Source organism: Varanus komodoensis, unplaced genomic scaffold (genome assembly GCF_004798865.1).
Source record: "Varanus komodoensis strain SLA01 unplaced genomic scaffold, ASM479886v1 scaffold20_1, whole genome shotgun sequence".
In the NCBI taxonomy this organism is placed as follows: domain Eukaryota; kingdom Metazoa; phylum Chordata; class Lepidosauria; order Squamata; family Varanidae; genus Varanus; species Varanus komodoensis.
The window spans coordinates 4,624,969-4,651,886 of record NW_025335587.1 but is presented as its reverse complement, the minus strand read 5'-3'; the positions used below and the strand labels follow the sequence as shown (position 1 = coordinate 4,651,886).

The window sequence follows — 26,918 nt, the reverse complement described above, 5'->3', positions numbered from 1 at the left end:
TAAAGTCTCTCTTTTGTTAATGACAGTGATGATGGTTCTTAATGCCAGTTGACTGCTGTTCATTTTACAAGGTTGAAATATGGTATTACTATATTCTGTTATAGTTTATTAAATAGTTTAGTAAACCATTTGATTCAGAATATTTTTTTTCTTGCTTTCCTCCTCTAAAAACTAGGTGTGTCTTATGGTCAGGTGCGTCTTATAGAGCGAAAAATACGGTATGTGACTTATCTCTAGGGAACTACGTGACTTGTTTAGCGATGCATCGTCACTGGCAGCCTAGTTTCCTAGAGACACAATATGTATAGCTTTTCATTTTGGGTGTTGGCTCAAGCATATCCAAGCCAGTATGTTTCAGGGCATGTGTAGAGCTTGTAATTCCCCTTTGGTTTTTCTTTAGAATTTGTCCTTGTAACCAGGCCCTCAGCTGCAACAAGGACATTTATGGTAAGAAAAAGAAAATGGCGGTACAAACAATTCTTGATGCCTACTTCAAGGCGCAGCTTCAGTGATAACCCTCCCTGCTCCAGCAGCACAATTAAACCTTGACTTTTCAGCACTAGGTCCATCTCCATCATCATCAGTGAATGTTAGGCATAATGTGACCTCAAGAGTGTGCTAAACTGTTTAACTCTTTCTTTTGTTTTTTAAATACTGTACACCTACCGACATACACAGAGATTCTCTCTCTTCAGTACCTGTAGTTACTTTATTATTATTACTAAGTTGTATCGTGTTCAAGATGTTTTAGCAAATATGGAAGTATTTCTTAAGTGTTTTATATGCATAGAAAGGTAAAATATATGCATATACTAAGGCAAACATTTGGCTTATTTACAAATTCAACTTAAGGATGTTCTTGGGAATGGAACTTGTCCGTAACCCAGGGACTAACTGTAATTTGTCAAGCTTAGCTTTGTCCTGTGAGTCTGCAGTGGTCACTGAACATTAATTTTTAGACATACATGTGGATGTGTGCTTCCAAACAGTTTTGCTGATCACTGCTCTGCTGCTGTTCTTGTGCTGGGTAGCAAAGAAAAAGGGCATTGACATGGTCTTGGCAAAGTCTCAGGAGCATGATTGTTGATTGTTGAGCAATTCCTTTTCTTTGGGTTTAGCAAATGTATAGCATACAGCAGACCACAACTATATCAAAGATTGATTTATTTAATTAGTTAAGATATGCTCTTTCTCTATATCAAAAACAGCTGAACTTGCCTTCAAATTTCCAAGAGTGCCATTCCATCCCTAATGGCAACAACAACCAGAAAGCTTTAACTTTCAGACAAATATTTTGCAGTTGTTCCTATCTATTGAAAAATGAGGAAAGAAAGGACAAAATGGAAAGGAGTGATGGGAAAGGGGAAATGGCCACCCTATACAGAGACTGCTGGGCTTTGAATGCCAGTAAAAAATGTTCATGCCTTTTGTTAATCGCCCAGACAGCCTCAGCTATTGAGCAGTATGAAAATGAAATAAGTACAATACGTGGAAGAGAAGATGTGAAGAAAGCTATGGTATAGTATAGGGAGTGGGCAGCAGAGAGGGAAATCTGCGAAACTAGAACCTAGAAAGCAGACTGTTTCACTCATAGGACTTCCTCACTGCACGCAGGTGTTATGTATACTTGTACACCAGGCAAACGTTGACACTTGTCATTCTCTCATGGTTTCCCATCACTTCTTCCATCTGTTTTTTATACTACAGTAAATCTGATAAGAAAAGAGGGAATAGCTGCACAATGCTTTCTGACAGTTTGTACTAAGACTTCTCTTTTTTGGAAGCACCCCTCATTTGAAACAATAGTACTAAGGCCAACATTGCATGTCCCATTTCAGGCCAGCTGCTACATTCATGTGCTCTTCTTGCATCGTTAAAGTTGAGAGCGTAAGGCTAGTGGACTCCTAATTGGAGAAAAGCACAACTGTACATTTACAGATTGAGAGAAGTGTAGCTGTTTTACCTTTTGTCCTACTGTGGCAACCAATAAGTATTTTGCAAACAGTCTATAGGAGGACAGCCAGTGACATCATGGCATAATCCACTTTTTATGCTAGTTCAATATTCAAATACATGTCATTTTTACTAAAATTATTAAAGTTTGCAATGCATTCTTTAATATGCACTATAATTAATGTGACACTTTATTGTTCACAGTTAATATAAATTAAAAGTTGAGACTAAGGTGGACAGAGTGTTTAAAAGTTTTTTTTTCCAGAAATGAGGAATTTTTGAACTATCAGAGGCAGTAGAAATGTAATAGAAACAAACAAGAAATGAGGACCAAGAAAGCACCAGCTCTGGTTCAAGTTCAACAGGAACATCTGAATATTGTCAACAAAGTCAGGGCCTGAGTTTCATTCTAATGGTATTGGATTGTATGTGAATTCATCTGTAAAACTAACACATGATTTTAAACATAAACTTCCTGTGAAAGCTTATACATCTGCAACAAATTATGATTTCAAGGCAGAGGGGAAAAGGCCAAGCTATTTCCATCATGTATGCATGCACCAATATTCCCCACAGTTTATAGATGGCGTAATTTGGAAATGCCACACAATTTTCCCACCATCTGTTCATCATGGGATGCAGGGGGCTTTTAACACTGCACTTTTCACAAAGTACAGACTTTTCATGAAAAGTGCAAGAAATCTTATTTGAAGTGCTTGGTACAGAAATGCATCAGTGCATGCAAACTAATTTCTTGGTCCCTGCATGTCAAATTCACAGTGCTGTGAAGTATATAGTAGAGGAAAAGTAGGTAGCAGCATATGACATTGCTTTGTATGGAAAAAGCAGCCCATCTGGAAACGTATAAAGCCTTTCAGTTTCACATTGGGCAAATTCAAGCATAACAAGCCACAATGGAAACTGTGCAGGCATAGTTTGTTGTTACATCTGAACTCAGCATCCATGGTGAGGCATGGTACATCTGGTTTCTATGACAATACATGGAGAAACAATGGCTTGTTGTAAGTTTTGTGCACTTCACCATGGCTTGTTTTGTCCTCTGAAACCACTGGGGAGTAGGGAGGTAGCACAGCAAAGGAGAGAACTCGGGAAGGGCTGGGAACTGGGCAGGGTTTGCAGCAGGAGCTCAGTAGTCTGTCAGATATAGAGGTTCCTCCCCCTGAAGTGGTGCTGCCAGTTGCTAGGAGACAACACAGGTGGAAGATTCAGTTCCAGAGAAAATGGGAGGAGCCCAACAGGTGAGGTTCCACAGTGCTTTGCCTGTGGGACATTGCAGGAGAAAAGCGTATGAGGGTTGGGGACTGAGAAGTGCTAGAGAGGACTCAACACAGCATGCTGGGCAAACTCAGAGATGTGCAACAATAGGGATGAGTAACAATAAAGCCTTGTGGGAAAAATAAAACCCTCTGGAGCAACCTGCTTACTCAGGAGGAGGTCCATGCCTCACAACAGCAGGTGGAGCAGTGCACTCTGGGACTGATTCTGAGCTATGGGGCTGATGGGATACTGGCTATCATTTGAAGGGAAGATGGAGAAGCATGGAAACTATGAATGCATGGAAACCAAACACCTGAACCCAGGACGCAAGGTGAGATACCATTCCGCATGGTTACTGTGCAGCATAGCTTAGCATTACATGTGAATGCAGCCATTGTGGCAAGAGATGAGATGCTACAGAAATAAACATTTGGAAAATTCTCCACTTAACACTGACTATAAACCTATTTTAACTGAAAATGAAATTAAATTGTGTGAAGATCCAGTTAAAAAGAATTGTTTTATGGCCAACATTTCAGTGTATTTTTAGTCATTGCTAATCAAAGTGCTAACATAGAAAGCAGCAACCATAATTTGGCATATATTTGATATCACAGCTGGTACAATAATTCCCAGGTTTTGCAACACCAAACAAATCTGATGCTACCTCAGAAGATACAAAAATCAGCTTAAATCTTACAGAATTATATGTTCAAGGATACGATGGCTGGTCTAAAATGATAGGAAAATTGATTCAATCCAGTTGTGAGTAACTTGAATATCATACTTGTGAAGTATCTTACTTGTACAATTGACACAGTCAAAGCCACCACTATATTTATTGAAATAATGTGAAGTTCTCATGACACGCCATGCAAACTCAATGCAAGTTACTCACCCCCTTCCTCCTCCTCAGTCCTCCTGTCAGTATCCCAGGGGACATGACAGCAGGACCAACGTGTACTCTCTCCCCATGACTCACTGGGGCTTCCCCCCTTTTCAGTGTAACAACCCTTCTGAACTGCCCAAGGAACACACTGGAGGGCTGTCACGGGTTGGCCACCCCCTTTTCTTTCTAATATTTGTGCTCCAAATGTGCACAACTTTCATTTTTATTTTTCTATTCAGAATTGTGCAATTGTGGAGGTGTGCACTTCTGTAGGTCCAGTACAGGAAGCCTCATTTGGGCAATGTTTGGGTGTACCTGCTGTCAAAGTGCAGTAAGTACTAAGCCTGAATATTGATGCAGAGAAGCTCCACATACACACATTTTTCATGTTGCTCTCATTCCATGTTGAGTGATCTTTGCTCATGAGAAGTGGATGGTTAGAGCTCCCTTCCCATGCTCAACAGTACTTAAGATGATGCACATTTTGCACTTTTCCCTGAGATTCCAGGTCCTTGGAAAGTATAAAAGCCATACTCGTTGCCCAATCAACCCCCACCCCCTTTTAAAGAGATCCCAAAAATGGATATGATGCATTTTGGTACTTTTCTGAGCACCTAGAGTTTTGGGAAAAAGTGGAAACTGCGCATAACTGTGAGGTCTATGGTAGGTGTCTGGGGGAAGGAGAGCCTCCACATTCCTCCTGCTTGGCAAAGGAGCCGGACAGCTCATTTTGGCTATCTAACTGTGGCACTTGGGAAGGAGAGGAAAGGAGGCTGACATGCCACCTGGATCTTGGCAGCACTAGTCTTCTCCCCTCTCTTCCTCCAAGAACGCCCCTAAACCTCTTCCCCAAGGTGCTGTTACAACTGCAGGAAAGTAACTGGCACAATTCTTCCTGCACTAGCTTTTTTTTAAATCAAATTTTATTATTTTCTCTATAAATCCAAGACTAAAACAACAATTATTCAGGACATTGGACATACTGGATCGACATCTCTTTTTTACACTCAACAACCATATTCAATTCTACACATATTCCCATTTCTCTAACCAATAATAAAAAGTGTTCCAAGTTTGACAGAAGTATGTATCGTCCTTCTCCTTCAAAGACAAGGTCAATCTGTCCATCTCCACGCAGTCCAAAACCTTCCTGCACTAGCTTTTGTGGCTGGGAAAGGAAGTCTGAACACATCCTCAGCTCCAACTTCTTTTCTGCCCTCAGAACTTGTCATCTAAACAGTTTGATTTTTCTCTAGGCACTGTCTGGGGCCACAGGAATGCTCTGCTATATGTACATTTCTTGTATGCACAACATGTGTATATGCATACTCACACACACTTGCCCCTCCTTCTCCCCATCCATCACATACAATTCCAAATTCTTGTGGAAAGTCCTGCTAAGATGCATTGAAATGAAGCCAGAGATACAGGCTTTTTGAAACAAATGTTTAAAGACATGCTAAGGAAGTGGTAGTATTTCAAGTCAGTTTTATTTGATGACAAACACTGAAGTTATGCAGAAGATTTAAAAAAAATCATACATCAGGACAGTTAAAATCTACAGCATTGAAACCTATTTCACCTTTTGCTTCAACAAAGCAGAATTTCAATAAAGTCCGTTAGTAGTTGGTCATTCAACTGTCAGCTACTGTGAATTCAGAATGTTTCACTGATGTTTCCTTCAGATCTTTTGGCTGTTCTTTTGATAGTACTGGAAAGCCCCAATAAAACAATATTGCACAGATGAAGAAATAGATGCAGCTGTAAGGGTGAAAAGTTTAGCAGCTAGTATTGAGAATATAAGGATTATTCAAAGTATAGAAGGTCCAGTTGATCAAGTTCTCCCACAAGGAGAGGCAGGGCTGGCTCCAGGGTTTGAGGGCCCTTCTGCAAGGCATTCTCAACAGGCCCCTCCCAAGGTGAGTCTGTGGCATCACTGCACTGTCACCAGCTGCTATTCATCCTTTCTCATCCTTGTTACCACGTCCATGTCACCCAGAGCGCCAATCAGCCAGCAGAGAGTGACATCTGCTGCTGCTGCTCCTCACCACTGCTATTGTCTGACCCACAGCCAGATGCAGGTGACCCCCACTGCAACCTGTTGCCTGAGCAGGCAGAGCAATTCGAGGGGTTGACAGTGGGTTCCTGCTGTGGTGTGGGCCTGCAGCAGGTGCCCAACTATACTAACCCTTGATAAGGCTGCATTCTCAGGAACAACATATTGGGGCTAAAGCCAAAAGTGGGTCAAGTCACTCCTTTGTCCTGGACACCCCTCTTCTGCCTCACATAAGGAGGCTGGCTGCTGGAAGAAGGACTCCTGCCAGAGTTCTGAAATAATTTCTTGCCAAGGGCCACCTTAAGAGACAATTTGCTCACCCCTTTGCAATTTATCTTTAAATTAAATTTAAAAAAAAAACCTTATCTGGTACAAGTAAAGCACCATGTATTACCAAAGACACTCTAGTTATTTCCATATGATATATTCTGAATTCAACCAAATTTCCCATTCAAGTCCCCACATATCCTATTTCAATATCAGTAAGGCTATTCATCTGGAAGCAAAAATTGATCACATTTATGACATTTACCCACATGGATACTGAAGCAAGCATACTGAATTATGGAAACAGTGATTTTTAAATTAGCTGTCTATCATTTAATGAACTGTCTAAAGAGAGAAGAGTGATAAGCCAGTTTCCAATATTATGTCCTATGGTAACCAAGAATTAAAACTCAGAATGGAACCAAGCTACAGATGTGAGCAAAACCTGGTTCTAAAAGACCATGACACTAGGAACAGGTAACTAGTTTATCCTTCACTCGACTACATCTGAGTTTTTCCCATATAGGGAAACTGCTGCTGCCCATTCTTTAGGTGTGTGGGAAGGTAACAATGTTGGACTTGAAGACCATGGATGCTTCCAGATGTGCTACAGATCAAAAGTCACTGTGCGCTAATTACATCTTTTCTTCTTGGAGTTTTTCTAGTACCAGAAAAAAAGAGGAATAAGTAGTAGGAAGACATGGGGGATTACAAATAGAAGACAGTGTCTAGATTTCCTATGAAATTCTGTTTGAGGCAAGGTCATTGTAGGATGAAAGCCTTGTCCAGAAGCACCCCATGTTGCAGCAAGGTCGCAGCCTTTCAGGTCCTCCTGAAATGAGGTGCCCCAACCTCCACAGGCTATGCACATGTTATGTACACATGGCTTTCACTGTCTACATTCACTTATGCATCCTCTCTCATCTTTCATTATAATATACATTTCACTACTGTTTAAGAAAAGCCACTGTATGTGGGCTTCTGCAAGAAGCCTTAAAGGAATTAAGATCATGTCCTCTTTTACTATCACTGTAATTCTACTAAGCTATTTTGTTAAAAATACATGACTTTTTAACACTTTAGGGTCTAATTCTGTGCTCTGATTAAGCTCCATGGTGGTGTCACTCAGAAGTGGCTATGCTGCAGATTTTCCTGCAAAGCCTCTATTTGATGCAGGACTATACAATGGGGGTTTTTTAAGGCAGAGAAGAGATGGAGAATGACTCACTGCTGGCATTGTGCGGTCTATTCAAAGGGTTATCAAATCAGACCTGGGCTCCTAATTCAGGTGCTTCACTGAGGCTACAAAGAACTTCTAGTTAAAAACAGGCAAGTTGGATTGTTGTCCAACTGTACCATACATGCCCTTTTTGGAGGGCTGCTACAGCTGCTGCTTGAGCCCTGAAAGGAATTGGATTTAAAAAGCCCACCTGAGAACTCAAGCACACTTACACAAATTTAAGTCCCAAAATTCATTCCTACCTTAATCTGAAATACAGGAAGCTCAGCAACAGGAATCTGTTGCAGGAAGCTCGGCAACAGAAGAAAAGTCAAGGTAATAGCTCACCTTAATTACCGAGTCTTTGTTGTTCCTACTGTTCCATTGTATAGAGTTGGTGTTAATTCATTCAGTTCAGGGTCATCAAAAAAGTATGCCTACATTGTTGAGGAACAGTGCAAAAAGAACAGTACGATAAAAATATCAGAAGTGAACATCCATTGCAGCCACCCCACCCCTGCCACAGCTTACAATATACTGCATGCAGGGATGGCACAACAATTTGACTACTAGATTTATATGGCTAAAATAGCATTTCTACTAAAAGTCAGATTTTGAAAAACTAGTTATTTGTAAGAGATTGAACAAAACAGATATAGTACAAATACTTATCCAAAAAATTATAAAAACTAAAATGAACAGGGAAAACAGCTTAAAAAGCAAGTGCTTAAGAAAGACATGACATTTAAGTATGCACAAGATACTGTTTGGCATCCTGCATCTAAACTGAAGACTTAACTGCTGAAAAGGCTGTCTATCACTAAGAGAGTTCCTATGCCAAATCTGACCGGCAGATTTATCATTTAGAAAATGATAAATTTCTCTGGAGATGCAAATAACAATGTGTTCATATTTCTGTGTTAAGCATAAACACATCTCAACATTTGTAGCTTCAACTGTTCAAATCAAAAAGAATTAGAAAACAGAACTGCCATACCAAGCAACCAACAGCAAGCAAGGCATGGAAAAGTACAAGTGTCACAATTGTAGCAATTGCAATTCTTCGGCTGTCATCTCTAACTGCAGGCCAAAATGTCATCACTAAGACAGATCCTGAAAGACACAGAGCAAATACCACCAAAACCCATCTGAGAGCTTTCTGCGGAATAATCCACAAAATCTGGAATTAAAAAAAAAGGAAATAAAGTCCAATCTTTGTCAGGTCTAATCAAATGAAATCTCTACAAATATTATACTTGGGTTTCCCCTACATCAACCATTGACGTCTAATACCATTTCCAACCAGAACAATGAATTGGTTCTAATGTAGCTGCCTTTTCTGGACCTTCTCTATAGATAAGGTATTTCTAGATCTCAGTTTATAAAGCTGAGTTTTCAATTAATGATTCTTCCTCAGGATAAAGCCTGGAACTGTTCCCCACAATGCAGGGATTATTATGGTCACTAAAGACAGGACACTTAAACAGAACCAATGCAGACAGTGAATAATTCTATGGAAATATTCTGCATTGCTACTATCCAAAAGCCAAATAAGTGATGAAATGAATCACTCATTATATATTATATTATAGCATAGCATAGCATAGCATAGCATAGCATAGCATAGCATAGCATAGCATAGACACTCTTCCCTGAAGATTAAGGCACTTAAAATGTCTACATGTGATTGCGTCTTTTGTATGTCAAAATGAAGAGGTCTGCAGAAAAAAATTGCCAGAAATAGAACCCATAAACCAACTCTACAAAATTTATTCCCCGGTTTAGCCACTGAGGCTGCACAGAGCATAACATCTATACATAATCACTGAGATGAATTATGGGCATAAAAAGGCAAACATTTCTTAATCTTTACTATGTATGCAAGATGATCTGCCAGTATTGTGTAAAACACCTCAATTACTGTTACTATTACTATTGTTCCTGTGGCATGTCAACAAGCTGTATTGATCTGCTTCTTTTAGAAATACCATTTATTTAGCACTTGTGCTTCATAAATATACATAATGAGTACTTACCGCTGTTGGAATATAAATGAAGAGTGAATAGCCATAAACACACACAATCTCAAGAAATGAGTAGGAGACAATGTTCATAACTTTATTGTTCCTCCACATAAGGAATCCCCAGAGAGCTAGAGGAACTAACCAAGCATAAGCATAGATGGCTGTAGCAGCTATGGACACTGTAAAGAGATGGAAGTTTAATGCTAAGACTCATACTGAGAAAAGTGACAGCCTAACACATCATGGAAACTTTGATTTCATGGGTGTAAATCAGACTACACATCAGGCAGCTGTATTACAGTATGGTTTAATTGATTTATTATTTAAAAACAAAACAAATAGTGTACATAATTATAAAACAATACAAGTGATAAATTAGTAATAATGATCATGACTAAATGATACAATAATAACCGTGTTACCTTCCACCAGGACCAACAGATACATGCTACTTAGTGTAAAATCATTGATTCCGCTCCTGCTCCCCTTCAAAACCTACACTGAATCTTATAGTGGCATACATTCCTTTCCGTTTACTAAATAAAAGGCCTCTAAAAATCTTCAAAATTATGTTTATCACGCCTTTTTTCAACAATATCGCAAATTATTATCATTAATAGCTATATTCCAGATCGCTTTATACCAAGCATTTGATAGTCACCTTTTATTTTCCATTTTTTTTGCTATTATTCTTACTGCTGTTATTAAGTTTGTCACCAATTCTTTAATATTTTGTCCCACTTGTTCTCTAAATAATGACAATAATGTGAGTCCAGAGTCTACTTCAATATTTAGATTCAATATTTTACTAATTTCTTTGAAAGCCATTTTCCAAAATGTATTGATATATTTATACTTCCATCACATATGGAAATATGTACCTACTTCCTGGTTACATCTCCAACATATATGGGAATATTTATAATTTATATAATTCTAACTATTCTTTCAACTTAATATGTTTATTGCTCAATATTTCCTGCAAACTACCCCATAAATTCTCTGGAAATCCTATTAATACTGCAAATGGATATAACAGCAAAACTGATGGCACACATTTTTGCATTTATTCCAAATTTGGACTGCATTCTTAAAAAGGGGGGTTTCTATCTTTTTAATAATATTTTTATTATACTGTTGGAGAAAAATATTTAATAAGAATCCCTCAATAATTCTATTATTTTATTGGGCTGGAGTATAATATTTGATATATGTTACATTTGATTTCCTATATAATAAAGCCCCACATTAGGAATACCTAGCCCTCCTGTTTTCTAGGACATATTCCATCTCTTTTTAATTAATCCTTGCTTTTTTATCCCCATTACAAAATTTATTAATCATATTTTGCAATTCTTTCAAATCTTTATCTTAACTGATAACATCATAAACAAAATATTATCGTGGCATTTAAAATGGAGATTTTAAATGCTGTTATTCTGCCAAACCAAGATAACTCAATCTTCCTAAAAGTTTCATTCATTTCCTATTTTAATTCATCAAAATAATTATTCTTTAAACATTGCATTTTTGGTAATATTTATACCTAAATACTTGATAGTTCTACATATCTTGACTTCTAGGAAAAATACTGAAATAGATGGCTAAATTTTCCGAATTTCTTGTCCAATCATCTTTATATTTCTAAATAACTAGGAGCTAAAATCAGATGCATACAACATACTCAGAATTACTCAATTCTGTTTGACTATACTGAAACTCACTTCCAGATTTCAGCTCCCTAGCTAGACCCAGTATAGTATATAGCTTGCAGTTGTACCCCTTCCTTGCTTTACTTTGGTGAACAACAAAACACCCAACCCTGAAGTGAGACTTGTTGCAACATCACTTCATGGCAAAGTTATGTCCCCTTTTTATGCATTGTTCAGTCATATTTTATATAGTGTCTTCTCTAACCTTAGCTAGAGCAGAGATGAATCAAGATTTCAATCCTGATTTGAATAATAAACAAAAACAGGAAGCAACACCTTTTAGATATGTTAACAGTTTAATATTTAATTAAATGTTGTTTCTGCTTTGTGATATTTTTGTCATCTGTTTTGATGGATTGTGGAAACTGCAAAGAAAGCTTCAGCTGTGGGGTGGTATAGAAATAAATTATTATTTTTATTATTTATGGTTTTTTTAAATAAAACCTTCATCAAATGCAATACTAGGTGGAAGTAATATGGAATAGTCACTTATAATCATGCAGAAAGTGAGCATTCCATTTTCATTGATAGAAATAGTAATGAAAGGTAGTCTCCCCAGTATGTATAATAGCCAAAAAAATCTCTGTTGAAACAAGATTAATTCAATCAGATGTTAGTATTACATTCTCACTTTGCTCACTAACAGAGTGCCTAATATTATTAGTCTTCCTGTCAAATTTATGTCTGCACAGTCTTTCCCTTAAAGTCAGACTCAGTTGTTTGATACATACTGCCAGAGGGAACTGAATACACAATATTAGGTAAGCAAATTAGCCAACCTGTAAATACAAATAGCCAAGATGCAATAATCTGCATGATGTGGGCCACTAAGGACATTTTTACTGTTGATTACTTGCCATTGGCATTTGAGTCTGTTGCAAGGTCTGCTGCCTGGCTCCAAATCAAAAGACTGAATGTTTTCTGTCCTTAGTCATCGCTTATGTTTAGGCGGGTACCTATAATGCAAGCATGTGTTTCCTTCCATTTTCATCTCATCTTCATTTCTCTAGAACTGGTTGCAGGTCTCTTTAGGTAAAAGAAACCTTCAGCTGGTAATTGGAAGTAATTTACTGGGGTGAGATATCCTATTAATAAAATTAACTACTTTAATAAACTAATCAAGCCTGAGCTTTTGAAATCTGGTTAACCACTGTGCTTGCATTGTATTTCAGATTAATAGAAGCTTGTTTTAGTTCATCTAGCTTCTCATCACAATCATGTGGATCAGTGTGAATACAGTTGTATCACATGGCTTCAGAGTTTGTAACAGATCTTTGTATACGGACAGAGGAATATAGCTTACTTCTATATAGCATACTTACAGTGGTGCCTTGTACTTCAAACTTAATTAGTTTCAGGAGGCCATTTGAACTCTGAATTATTTGAAGCAATTGTCCCCATTCGAAATAATGGAAAGTGAATTAATCCATTCCCAGACCCTAAACAATATCTATTTTGGTCAACTTAAGCAGCAAATATTGAAATGAATTCAGTTCAAGGTTATATACAAGGTGTGTTCAAAAATATGATGAATGTTTAAATAATTTTAAAAAATTACAGTAAAGACACATTGCCATTAAAAACACCCCCCCTCCCACCTCAAACACCCCAGCGCTGTTATGGCTGCCTCGATGTTCTGAATCAATTCAAGGTGAATTGATCTGAGTCAAGACAAAACGATTCCAGACAAATCGATTCAGGACATTGAGGCTTCTTTTTGACTTGGGCCCACAACTGATAACGTTTTCTCTGCAACTGCATTTTTTCACCTCGCTCACATTTTGAACTTAGAAGCATTGTTTGAACTGCAGAGCGAGTTTATCTTGACTCAAACGTTCAAACTCTGGATTGTTTAAAGTTAGGGTCGTTCGAACTATGAGGCACCACTGTATTTATAGCAAACATTTTATATTGCTACATTTGCTAAAAAATGAATTAAAGTGATTACTTAACTTGGTGATTTACTACAAAGTACACTTGAATAAAAAGTATGTAGATTTTACAAACCTTTCCGGAACTCAGGCACATAATGAAAATTACGATTGCCCAGTTGGAGGAAGAATTTTGAAAGGTTGCCACTGATAGCAATGGCAAAGACTAATGTGGCACATATCCAAAAGGGACCTTAAAGGGGACAAAAGCAAAATATCAATTATTCTGACTTATACTTCTTATACATTACTCTGATTTTCATTCAGCATGAAAGGAAAAGAGGAGTGCCTTTATGACAATGCTACCATTTATACATACCATAAAGATCAGGATTACTTCGAATGTAAAGCCTTACAAAGTTTTTCCCTGGTACTGGAAAAACAGAGCCTTTGATTCTATCCAGGACCTAATAAAAGTAATGCAAAACATTTTACTTAAAATTTTAATTAAAAATGAGCAAAAGTGCTATAACACCTATAGGATTAGAATAACATCTAGACATTGGCCCAGTTTAGGTATCATTCTGTTGGGCCATAACCAATAGTTTATCAGCCCTGAAACAAACCGTGTGCCCACACACTCTCTATTCTGTTGCTCTCAGCTTCATGGGAAGCTATCCGGATTTGCTCTACCTAATTTGTTCAACCTGGCAAACCTGATAGGATTTGCTATCCTGGTTTCCTATAGGGGGAGGAAACCAGCGCGCCAAACGGCCCCACCTCCATCCGCGCCACCTGGACCTCGCCGCTGCTCCGCCGCCTGCTGCTGGCCGCTGCTGCCACTGCCCTGCCACAGAGGCCAGAACCACCGGCCCAAGACCTTGCTCCAGCCTGCTTCCCCCAGCGCGTGAGAGAGACGCGCCGGGACGGGGTGGGGCACGGGGAGGGGCCCTGTGGGCCACAAACCGCTGGAGGCGACCAGGCCGGCCCCCGGGAGGAAACCAGCACGCCAAACGGCCCCACCTCCATCTGCGCCACCCAGAGCCCGCATCGCCCGGACTTCGCCACTGCTCCACCGCCTGCTGCTGGCCGCTGCTGCCACTGCCCCACTGCAGAGGCCAGGACCACCGGCCCAGGACCCTGCTCTGGCCTGCTTCCCCCGGCGCGTGTGAGAGATGCGCCAGGACGGGGTGGGGCACGGGGAGGGGCCCTGCGGGCCACAAAGCGCCGGCGGCAACCGGGGCCAGCGGCCTAAGGGCGGTCACCGTTTGGGAGCCGAGTGGGGGGCTGGGCTGGCCAGGGACTTTGGCCATGGTTTGGTTTTATCTGTGGGTTAGCGGTGGATTACGGTAGGATGTTTTTAATGGTTTTAATTGTTGGTTTTATATTTCTTTTAATTGGTGCATCTCGTGCTTTACTATGATGTCACCTGGGGAGCGCAGGGGCGCCGCCATTGGGGTCGTGATGGGCAATGGATGTTATGGCGTTGGGGGTCTAATGGGTCAGCATAGAAGAAGGAGGGACAGATGGTTAACACCTGTCGCTCTTTCTGGTTATTCCCCCAGCCGGCGGGTTCCAGGTAGACTTGTCAACTGCCCCCCAGGCCTGTCAGTGCTGCTGCTTAATGCCAGGTCAGTCCAAAATAAGGCAACACTCATCCATGATTTGATCATGGATGAGAGGGCCGACCTGGCTTGCATCACAGTGACCTGGGCGGGTGAGGGGGGGATGTTTCCCTCTCACAATTGTGTCCGCCCGGGTACCTGGTCCAGCACTGACCACGCCTGGAGGGGAGGGGAGGGGAGAGGGGGGTCGCTCTGGTTTATCGAGCTTCTATTTCCCTTATGGGGCTTCCTGTCCTCTCGAGGCCGGGGCTAGAGTGCCTCCACTTGGTGTCGGGCAACCAAGACAGATTGGGGATTCTGTTGGTGTACCGTGCACCCTTCTGCCCAACAGACTCCCTGCCTGAGCTGACGGAGATCGTCTCAGACCTGGTGTTGAAGACTCCCAGGATTTTGGTCCTGGGGGACTTCAATCTCCATGCCGAGACGGTTCTAACCGGGGTGGCTGAGGACTTCATGGCCTCCATGGTGGCCATGGGGCTGTCTCAACACATCATTGGCCCGACCCATGAATGTGGACACACTCTGGACCTGGGTTTCTTGACAGGGCAGGAAGAGGGTGATCTGAAGGTGAGGAATTTAAGTTTGACTCCCTTGTCATGCTCAGATCACTTCCTCATAAGGTTTGAGCTCAAGTGTGGCCTTTTCCTCTGTAAGGGTGCGGACCCAATTGTATTGGTCCACCCCCGGAGCCAGATGGATCCTGATGGATTCCTGGAAGCTCTGGGGGATTTTCCAGTTGACAAGGCTGGGGATCCTGTCGATGCCCTGGTTGAACTGTGGAATGAGGAGATGACCAGGGCTATTGACACGATCACTCCCAAGTGTCCTCTCCCACCTGGCTGAGCCCATTCATCTCCTTGGTATACAACTGAATCACGGGCAATGAAGCAGGTTGGGAGACATCTAGAGCGTAGGTGGAGATCACGGGGTGATTCTGACTGAACACATTTAAGAGCCCACTATCGGGCCTATGCTGTGGCGGTGAGTACGGCGAAGAAGAAATTCTTCTCCGTTTCCATTGCCTCCTCACAATGCTGTCCGGCGGAACTCTTTCGGGTGGTGCAGGGACTGGTACATCCGGGCCCAAAGAAAGATCTTGTGCCCCCCTCGAAGGCCTGCTGTGACGACTTTGCCAAGCATTTCAGGGAGAAAATCGCTATTGAACCAGATTCTACTGGAGAGATGCCATCGACACTGTCGAGTCCACAACTGATGGATGAATTTCAACTGTTGCGGCCTGATGATGTGGACAAGGTGCTTGGACAAGTACGCCCTACCACCTGCTTACTAGACACATGCCCATCTTGGCTACTTAAGAAAGCCAAGGACAGGATTGGGACCTGGATCCTGGAGGTGGTCAACGCCTGTTTAAGAGACAGCTGGGTACCTGCCCCTTTAAAGGAGGCGGGAGTCCGGCCAGTGCTAAAGAAGGCATCCCTGGATCCAGAGGTGGTCGCCAATTATAGACCGGTGGCCAACATCCTGATGTTCCTGGGCAAGGTGCTAGAGCAGGTGGTGGTGGGACAACTCCAAGCACTCTTGGATGAAAATGATTATCTGGACCCATTTCAGTCCGGCTTCAGACCCGGGTACGGCACTGAATCTGCCTTGGTCGCCCTGTACGATGACCTGTGCAGGGAGAGAGACAGGGGGAGTGCATCCCTGTTAGTTCTCCTGGACCTCTTAGCAGCTTTCGATACCATCGACCATGGTATCCTTCTGAATGGTATCCTTCTGGAAGCGTGGTCCCCCAGCACCATGCTTCCAGAAGGTGGTGCTGGGGGACTATGGCCCTGTGCCATGGCAGTTATGCCATGGAGTTCCGCAGGGGTCCATTTTGTCCCCTTTGCTGTTCAACATCTACATGAAACGGCTGGGAGAGGTCATCAGGAGGTGTGGGCTGCGGAATCATCAGTACACTGATGGTACTCAGCTCTACCTCTCGTTTTCCACCAATCCAGGTGAGGCAGTGGCTGTGCTGAACCAGTGCCTGGCTGAGGTAATGGGCTGGATGAGGGCCAATAAACTGAAGCTTAATCCAGACAAGATGGAGGTCCTGTTGGTGGGTGGCTTGGGCCTCAGGATGGGGGACTTGGGCCTTGTCCTAAATGGGGTTGCACTCCCTCTGAGGGAAAGGGTTCGCAGCTTAGGAGTGCTCCTCGACCCTGAGCTGTCTCTAGAAGCTTGGGTGATGGCGGTGGCGAGGAGCACCTTCCTTCAGCTTTGGCTGATACATCAGCTGCGTCCCTTCCTGGAAAACGACAGCCTGGCGACAGTGACACACGCATTGGTGACTTCCCAATTAGATTTCTGTAACGTGCTCTACGTGGGGCTACCCTTGAAGACGGTCCGGATACTTCAGTTGGTGCAGAATAGAGCTGCCAGGTTGCTGACGGGGACTGGGCGTTGTTCTCATATAACCCCAGTTCTCCGTCAGCTCCACTGGCTCCTGATTGAAGTCCAGGCCCAATTCAAGGTGTTGGTTATGACCTATAAAGCCCTAAATGGCTTGGGACCTGGTTATCTAAAGGAACACTTGCGTCCATATATGCCCTTCCGCCCCTTGAGATCAGCAACAGATGCCCTTCTCCGAGAACCCTCTGTGAATGATATTAGGAGGGTGAGTACCCGGAGGAGGGCTTTCTATGCGGTGGCGCCCCATCTATGGAATGCGCTCCCCAGAGAGGTCCGCCTGGCGCCGTCGTTATTTGTTTTTCAGTGCCAGGCTAAGACCTTTTTATTTAAAACTTATTTTAATTGTTAAATTATTTGTATTTATAGGATTTTACATTTTTAGCCGAGATGCACCGGGGGGGTTTTAAATAAATTTTTATTGTTATATTGTTATTTATTTATGTATTTTGTTTCTGTTGTGAGCCGCCCCAAAGCTAAATAAATAAATAAATAAACCATAGTTTTTTCATTATGTCCTAAATAGGAATCTGTGGTTTCCCTTCAAACCAGGATATAAAACCAGGATCACTATAGTGCGCATTTCAGTCCCTGCTTCTACATTTTTGATGTGTTGTGTTACAGCAAAAAAACAATCAAAACTGTTTGCTAACATCTATAAAAAGGAAATATTCAGGATTATGCTGTGAATTTTAAACTCACTTGAATCATAGCACCATCACAACTACAGGGAGAAAACAGGGTTTGGTGTTGCTGCCCTGATATTAAACATTTTACTTGGGAATGAGCTGTAGATCATTAACACCTCTTCACACTGCCAAATCATTTTGCCAAAACAAACAAACAAACAAATGAAAACTGATGACTGCTTTACTAAATGTATGCATGATGTCTTACTAGAGATTACTGATTACAAACCTGGTAGGTATCCACATCAAAAAATGTTTGGTAATAGTCAAATGTCCAGAACGGGGCACTTTTCTTCTGCCCAGCAAGTAGCTGGAAAATAAATAATATTTTAAATTTTAAAAGATGCAAAATGCAGGTTATTCATTCAATATTAGCACGTTATTTTAAAAAGCAACCCTTTTCACCTCTTTGCACCAAGTTGAAAAAACTGATTTTAATTTGAAAGCAGAATTTTCAATAAAATCTGTGCCATACAATGAGAACATGAGTAGTATTTTCTTGCCAAGCCTTTAGCTAGGATGTCAGACAATCTGCACTCAATCCCTCCTGTTCAGGAAATGAAAACCCACCCTATGCCACCCAGTGAACTGTAGGTACTCCATCTGTGATATATCCATTTTATCACTACCTGTCATACACACTTTCCTTGCAGTCCTATGAGTATACAGGTGGATGTATTCCTCTCAACCTGTTCCCACCTTCTACAGAAGAGGTGAAATTAGGGTTACAGAACAAATCATGGTGAATAAAATCTTCTTGCATTCTGATGAAACAAGATTTATATGCACTTTGTAGTGCATATAATGACAAACAAACTATACAGAACATGGCTCCTTTTTGCTACCTGGAAGCCTGACCATACAAGGAGAATCCTACATTATCTCTTTTCCACAGATAGTCACCATGGCTGGCTTCCACTTCCATTTTTATAGAAAGTGTTTAATGTTAATTAGCAGCTTGAAAAAGAGCAGCCAGTTATCAGACAGAAAACTTGCACTGTCATCTAACCTCAGTTTTGTCAGAATCATCTGTTCCCAATAGCTCATCATCCTCCTCTCTCCCAGAATCTTGCAGATGTCCATGCTTTTTCTTGGGTTTCTCAGCAGGTTCATCAATGCTTATTGTCACAGCATCTGGATTTGCTGCCAACAAGTTGGCTGCATCATCAAATTCTGAAAAAGAAATATTCTCCTCAGGATTTAATTTTTTCCATTTGTGTTATTTGTCAAATATAACCAATTATAAATACCAATTGTCTGGTATTAGGACTTATGCATCATACTTTTAAAACTATAAAACAGTGATCCTTTGCATCCTAGACAGCATCTAGGGAGCCCATTGGATTCTCAGATTTGAGGTCAGAAACAGAGGTCTGACTTTGAACCTTAGTATCTCTACTCTGATTCCTCTCCTTCTGCCTTGCACCTGGCTGCTTCCCTGAGGTTGGAAAGGTGGACTTCAGAGATACAGAAAGGGCATGGGGAAGGGAGGGCAGGGAAGTAAGGCTGTCAGAATACAAGATAACCCTTCCCTCCCACTCCAAAATGCCTCAGCTAGATAGCCAAAAATGGCCATCCAGCTAAATTGTAGAACAGGAGGTGGAAGATCACTTTTGCTTTTCCTCCCACTTCACCAGATGTTCAAAAGTGTTACATCAATTGCACCCTAAATGCTTTCAAAGATGTATGTGCATGTTGATGCTGAATTAACAAAGTGTTTCCTTATTCAGGTTACAAATGCTGGTCTGTCTCCTCCCTTTAACCTGTATGTTACCTGATCACTGGATTCACATCCATGAAAGAGTTCACAAGGCAGATTTATGAACCAAAGGCCAGTGACATAACACAGAAACAAACAAATCTAGCAGATACAGGAGATAAATTAATTCAACTGATATAAATGCCAACATTTTGAGAAATTAATTTATCAGAGGACTAAAAACCCAGGAACACAGTGTACATTGCAACTTTCTAGATGAAAAGTTCTAAAAGCAGCCACTGGTTAGATTCCTTCTATTTGCCTTCTGGATCTGTTGGATTTCCTCTTGTTTCAACCAGAGAACCGACTGAAGGAAATGCAACATCAGAAGTGAATTCAGCTCAGCCTTCAAACCTAACCAGAACCTAAGACTTGGATAATGTTATGTCCAAACCTATAACTAGCTAGTTGGGTGAGGAACAAGCCAGAGTTTTAGATTCAGATTTAACACTAACCAAGCCAGGTAACTGAAACCCTTGGCTTGCCTAGCCACTTCCATTAGTAGGAGATGGATCAAAGCACAAATTACTTAGTTAAGCATCCTTCTTCTCAAGTTGCCCAACCAGATGCCTATGGGAAGCCTTCAGTCAGGACACATAGGCAAAAGTAATCTCATAATTCAGAAATTGCTTCTGACCCTCATGGTAATTATAGTCATCATGGGCATGAGCCACTGACAGCCATATCCTCCATGGTCTAACTTCCTTTGAAAGGCATCCAGGTTGGTGACCACCACATCTTGTGGTAATGAATTCCACAATTTGTCTAAAATGTATCCTTTTATCTGTCTCAAACTTCTTACCATTCTAGTATTATGAAAGAAGGAGGGAAAGTATCTCTTTATTCATTTTTTTCAACATCACAACATAAAACCTCTATCATTTCACCTCTGAGAGGAAGGGAGGGAGCATAAAATATGCATTCCACTCTGAGCACCCTGGAGGAAGAACAGAATAAAAATATAATGAAAGTAACAACTGAGAAAGTCCTCATTATGTAGGGTGAGTTTGCTTAGTTCCATAACTGACAACACAGTTTTAAAAAGGAAAATAAATTGGTAGTGATACCAGCGCACAAGCCTGAGCAATATGAACCAGATATTCATTACAGATGGGTCAGTGAGTTGAGTCCCACAGTAGAGACCACAGAACAATCCAGAGCCTTTAAACAGGTAATTTGATCATTTACCTTGAAATTTTAGGTCATCTGCCGTTGCCATTCATGCACCAATGTTCTGACGAGGTAACCCAGAAATAAAAATAGCTGAAAAACAAGAAGCAGTTAAGCTTAGATTTAATCTTACTATTCATACATTGAGGAAACTGGCTGCTAAAGTTGTAGAAGCTACATGGAGTCATCCTGTAAATCTCACTGAAGAATACTTCATACAGTTTTCAAATAAGCTCACTCACTTCATGCTTGTTACATATTACTACAGGCAATAAGGAGGTGTAAGGAAGATTTCTCTGGGCAGAAGTGTCTATTCAGGCCCTACCACGAACTCTGTGATGCTTCCTTTCCAAAAATTATACCCCACTCCACTTAAATGCTTCCCTGGGATGGGCGAACAGAAGAGCAGCATACTCTGGTTTCTACTGTTTCATTTAGAATCAAGAGTTCTGCAGTTCACAACAATTAACTATACCATACAACATAAAATACATCACATAAGGTTAAGACTAAAAAGAATAGAAATAAAAATTGAATACTTTAAAACAGAAGTAAAAACCAAAGTAAAACCTAGGATTAATAACAGATTTAAAATGGAAAATGAAAGTAAGAGCCAGTATAGTGGTTAAAGTGTGATCCAGGTTCTAGTCCCCTCTAGCCCACTGGGTGACTTTGGGCCAGGCACTGACTGTCAGCCTAATCTGCCTCACAGGGTTGTTGTACAGAAAAAAATGGGGAGGAAGAGGATCCTATCTTCATGGAGGAAAAGAGGCGGGCTATAAATGAAGCAACAGTGACTAAAATCCCAGGAAAAATGCAACGTTTTCACCTGAAGCCCAGACAGAATACAACTTGGGTGCTATGTGAGCTCCTCTGGGAAGCTCATTTCACATTCAGGGTATCACAACAGAAAAGGTGCTCATCTTAAGAGTCACCTCACTTCCTTTGGCAGCAGATCCTGGAGAACCACTGAGGAAGATCTTAGTGCCCAGGCAGGTATATACAAGAGATGATCCTTCAGATAACATTTAAAACCCTAAATGTCATGGGGTGTGGTTAACAGCAGTATTTTGTACTGGGCCTGGACATGGGCTGGTGGCCAGCATAGATGGTGAAGCACTGGCCTGAAAATGAAGATTGATCTGTACGACAAGCCATGCAACAGGTGAAGTACTGCAAGCCACTTTCTTTGACGATTTGCAGTGATGCAATCCAAAGCTGCCAGATTCATTTGGGTTGCCCTAAGTTGGAGACACCTTGATGCCACATAACAACAGACTCATACAGTAACTGTCTGCATCTGATCATTCAGTTTCAGGTGGTTGTTGGGGTGGATTTAAATCAAATCAATTTAAATCATGATTTAAGTCACCAGGCACTAAGTCTAGATTCAAATCATGACTTTCTGCATAATCTGCACACATGCCTGCCTTGCCTGTAGGTAGAGGAACTTCATTAAAATATTTCCAAACTGGGTCTCTTTTACAGCCTGCTGCCATTATAGGTTTTCTCCTCCAGGGAAAGAATAATATGATAAACCTCAGGCTATACACAAAAATTCCAATTGAGTAGTCGTCTGCTCAAAAGGGTTCACTTTCATTTTTATTGCTTGGCCCTCCCTCCTTGCACTTGACATCTTGTGCAAACCTGTTCCACTTTCAACAATCTTCTATTCATTGAATGTTTTGAAACTGTTGTTTTCAGCCCAGATCTCCCAGCTATTAAGAGAACTGTAAAACTTATTTTTGTCTTCCAGAGTATTAGCTAGCCCACCAGTTCTATGTCATCTGCAAGTCTGATAATTGTTCCCTATACTTCCTCATCCAGATCATTAATAAAAATGTTGAAGAGCACTCTAAGGACTGAACCCTGCAGTACCCCACTTGTTACCTCTCCTTAGTTTAAGATGCTATTGATTAGCACTTTTTGAGTCTGATTCTGTAGGCAACTGTGGATCCACCTGATCCATTTTTAGCTAGTTTACTTATCAAGATGTCTTGGGGCACAAACATGTTTTGTCCACAGCATTTCCAGAGTTCATCAGGGGTTACTCAATCAAAAGATTAAATCAAATTAGTCTGGTAGAATTTGCTCTTGAGGAATCCATGTTGGTTTCTTGTAATCACTGCACTGCTTTCAGTGTTTGCAGACTGACTACTTATTATAAACATTCTGCTCCAGAATGTTCCCAGGGACTGATTGGCCTATAGTTTCTAGGTTCTTCTTCTTTTCCTTTCTTGAAGATAGGGGCAACATTAGCCCTTCTCCAGTCATCTGGCACTTTCCCTATCCTCCATGATTTCTCAAAGATAATAGACAGCTTTTCTGAGAGTTCTTCCACCACCCTTGCATGGCTCTAGAATGGCGTTCATCAGGCCTTGGAGATTTGAACTCATTCAGCCCAAGCAGATGATCCTTGACCATATGCCTATCAATCCTGATCTGCCATCCTGCTCCTTCAGGTTTGTACCTCCCTTCCACCAGGAAGGTCACAAATCTTTTTTTGGGAAAGCACTGAAACAAAGCAGGAACCAAGTACATCTGCCTTTTCTCTGTCATTTGTTATCATTTTGCCATCCACATTGAATGGTTGAAACTTTCCTCTGTCTTTTACTTTGGACATATCTAAAGAAACCATTTTGCTGCTTTTAGCATCCCTCTGATGCCATCCCTGCAATTTTATGCTACCTGCCTGTATGCTACCTTTGTAGCCTGCTCTTCCTTCCACTTCCTAGAGATGTCCTTTTTGTTTTTAGGTCATCTCTAAGCTTTTTATGAAGCCACATGTGTTTCTTCTGTTGTCTTCTATCTTTCTCCTTGCTGGAATTGTTTGTAATAGAGTCTTTAGATTTCCTTTCTTTTAAATTCCCACCCATCTTTGAATCCTTTTCTCATTCGAGTCTCTTGCCATTTATTAAAATTGGTTTTCCTAAAATTTATTTATTTATTTAAAACTTTTCCATCCTGCCCTTCACAATGTCTCAGGCCAGTGATACAATAAAATACATAAGATACTGCAACTAAATTACAGTAAATAAAATCCAATTTTAAAACACTATTAACATTTAAACTAATGGGAAAATAAAAAGGGGTTGGCTGGCGCCAAATAAAAAAACGTCGGTGCCAGCTACACCTCTCTGAGGATCCTATTTCATAAACAGGGCACCACTGCAAAGAAGACCCTTCTCCCGGTAACCGCTCTTCTGATCTCCGTCGAAGAGCTCTCCCAAAGAAGAACCTCCAATTCAGAGCTTAGATCCAGGGCACATGTTTGGCTACATTTGGCTTTTGTTTCTTTTAGAATCAAGAGTTCAGTGTGGCATGGTCACTTTCCCCCAGAAATCTTGTAGCTGCCACTTTGTCCACTAGAATTTCAAAGCTGGTTAAGTATCAAATCAAGGATATCCATTCCTCTTTTTCTGATGGAGGATGTTAGGGATCTCTTGGAGGATCTGTGTTTGGCAGAATTTGTTTCCCTACAAATACTGGGGAAATTGAAGTCCCCCTTAACTAGAACATAATACCTCCTCGGAAATGTGCTTTTCAAAAGTTTCATCCTTGTCTTCTCCTTGACTGGGTGGTCAGTAATAAACTCCAAACACCAGTTTCCTTTTATTTCTTGCTGCATTTATATTAATCTAGATGCTTTCAATGGCACTACTAAGCTCATCCTCCTGTATTTTTCTGTGCAGAAAAAACTTTAACATACATTGAGATTCCACTTCACTTTTCTGTTCCTCCTGTTCTTCCAGAACAGGATACATCCTCCAGTTGTTGAATTCCAGTCATGAGAGTCATCCCATCAACTTTAAGTTACACCTATCAGGTCATATTCACTTTCCTGTATTAAGAGTTCAAGTTTATGCTGTTTGTTTCCCATTCTCTAGTCATTATTGTATAGACATTGAAGACATTGTGCTTTATAATCTAGTTTCTGTCCTACTTTTTTTTTTTTTTGAAAAACTCTTATTGGGCACTGTTAGGGCTCCTCTGTCATGGTGCATAAACCTTTGTTGTTACAGGTTTAACTGAATCCTGTAGGATTCAGTTTAAAGGCCTCCTGATAAACTTGTTCATGCTGTGACCAACCACATTGTTTCCAGTACTTGTAAAGTGTAAGCCATCCCTTGTCAGCAGTCCATCTTCCAAGATGTGCAGCCCATGGTCCCAGAATCTAAATCTCTCACATCAATAGCCAGGCATTCACTTGGAGTATTTTTCTTTACCTGTCAATTCCTCTTCCAAGAACTGGAAGCATTGAAGAGAAAACTATTTGGGTTGCTAATAATATTTGGGTCCCAAAGTTCTTGACTTTCCTCCCTAAGGCTTCAAAGTCTGATGTGATTCTTAAAGGCTCCACTTGGAAGTGTTGTTTGTTCCCACTTGTATAAAAAAGAAGGTGTGTGTGTCAGTGAGCAGTGTGAGCCTTGGCAATCTGTCAGTTATAGCACTAATCTGACCTCCAGGGAGATAGTATACCTGCTGAGTCCATGGTTCTTCTTGACATACATGTGTTTCCATCCATGCAACAAGGAGTCTCCCACAACTAATACTCTTCTTGTTCTTGCAAGCCTTGGAATCATTGTTACTACTTGGTTGACCTTTAGCCTCTTGTTCAGTATTGCATGGAATGAATTGCATGGCAGGATGCCCACCAGTCTCACTGTCACCCTTTTCCAGACTTTCCTCCTCCTTTTCCCTTCCCTCAGGATTCTCCTCTTCTGTGCCTCAGCCTGCTGTTGCAACTCTAGCTTCTGTACTACTCTTAGATGTTGCAGTTCCAGTGCTTTGCCTAAAAAATCTTCATCGTTTATATCTTGAGGGCAGACAATTGCTGCTCTACCACTCTTACTTTTTCTTGTAACAGGGCTGCTATCTTGCACTTGTTGCACATGTAGGCCATGTTGTTGCAGGTCACCACCACTGGGGACTCTTCTCAGTCCATTCTTTCTGCTGTCTTTTTGGTTCTACCTTGTTGGCCTGTTGTAACAACCAGTTCTTTCTCCTGTCTTCCCTGAAGGCTAACACAGTCCTACCAGTAAATGGGAATGTGCTAAAGGAAGAAAACGTGTGGAAAAAATAAGGGGGGAGGAGAGAAAAATTCAAGGACCTCCCCCCTCAATCTCCACCTCTAGCACTACACTTTGCTGCTGGCAAACTCTTGTTTGCTCTCCCTGTCTGCTTGCTCTCCGAAAGCTTGGCTGCTTGTATCCCAGAGTCCCTAGACCAGGAGTCAGGAATCAGAATGACATCTGATTTACTGATACCTTATCCAAAAAGGAAGCATATGCTTTAATTATTGTACTCCCTCAGCAAGAAAAGAAGTCATTATTCAGTGTTTACCTTGTGATGAACAAGACTCATTCAACTCTATGGGACTAAGTTATGATTAGGGTACTAAAGACCTGACAACCTCAAAATATTAATCCAAAATTGGTGCCACTCGATTTCTGAGTCCTGCTGAAAATCACCCAAGTATGCAGATTTGAAACGCTTCTTTAACCATAAAGAAGACACCGATAGTGAGGAGGAAAAACCATCCCGTCTGGGAAACATATAGCTCGGGTAGACAAAGCACACCAAGGAGAAACCGATCCGCACTAGCTATGCCACGTCTCTCACCTATAGCGGAGAGACCGACCTGAACCTATCACCATCCTTGTCTCCCTTCGGTTTCGTAGGGCACTGAAGGGGGAAAAAACCCAACTATCCGGCGACTGGGGGGTTCGGTTCCCGCCACCCAAACACACATTTGCCTAAGTCTCCCTTAATGTGCATAACTGCTACCGGCGCCCCGGCCCAATCCAGGCCGCGGCGAAGACCCCTCCTTACCACCCACTCCACAAGGCGGCGCCGTCGCTACCTGCTCGATGCAAAGCGCAGTCGGCGGGTGCTACGCACGAAAGGCCCCTGTTGCCGGAAGCGACAAGAACTAAACCCCTCTTTCCCCGCCCGCTGCCGCCGTCGCCGCCGTGGCCGCACTTCTTTCGCTCT

The 26,918-nt window shown here is 41.4% G+C and overlaps 2 protein-coding genes across 6 annotated transcripts in view; both read right to left on the bottom strand.

The window, feature by feature from the left end:
- Window positions 1-575, bottom strand: part of DIO1 (iodothyronine deiodinase 1) — a 4,488-nt gene extending 3,913 nt beyond the window's left edge. The window contains exon 1 of the mRNA XM_044430341.1: window positions 476-575. Coding sequence (XP_044286276.1) covers window positions 476-575 — 100 coding nt within the window. The remainder of the gene's footprint in view (window positions 1-475) is intronic.
- A 5,016-nt stretch (window positions 576-5,591) lies between these two features.
- YIPF1 (Yip1 domain family member 1) lies at window positions 5,592-26,918 on the bottom strand. 5 transcript variants are annotated; one of them, XM_044430081.1, is made up of 10 exons: window positions 26,788-26,918; window positions 20,943-21,017; window positions 19,005-19,168; window positions 18,225-18,305; window positions 13,649-13,736; window positions 13,406-13,522; window positions 9,699-9,865; window positions 8,660-8,842; window positions 8,011-8,099; window positions 5,592-7,104 (listed from the first exon to the last, which is right to left on the bottom strand). In XM_044430081.1, the coding sequence occupies exons 2-9, from the start codon at window positions 20,971-20,973 to the stop codon at window positions 8,016-8,018; spliced, it is 915 nt and encodes a 304-aa protein (XP_044286016.1). In that variant the 5' UTR covers window positions 20,974-21,017; window positions 26,788-26,918; the 3' UTR covers window positions 5,592-7,104; window positions 8,011-8,015. The 5 variants fall into 5 exon arrangements, with proteins under 5 accessions (XP_044286016.1, XP_044286014.1, XP_044286018.1 ...); XM_044430079.1 differs by having other exon boundaries at window positions 26,757-26,878; XM_044430083.1 differs by having other exon boundaries at window positions 5,592-6,475; window positions 26,757-26,878.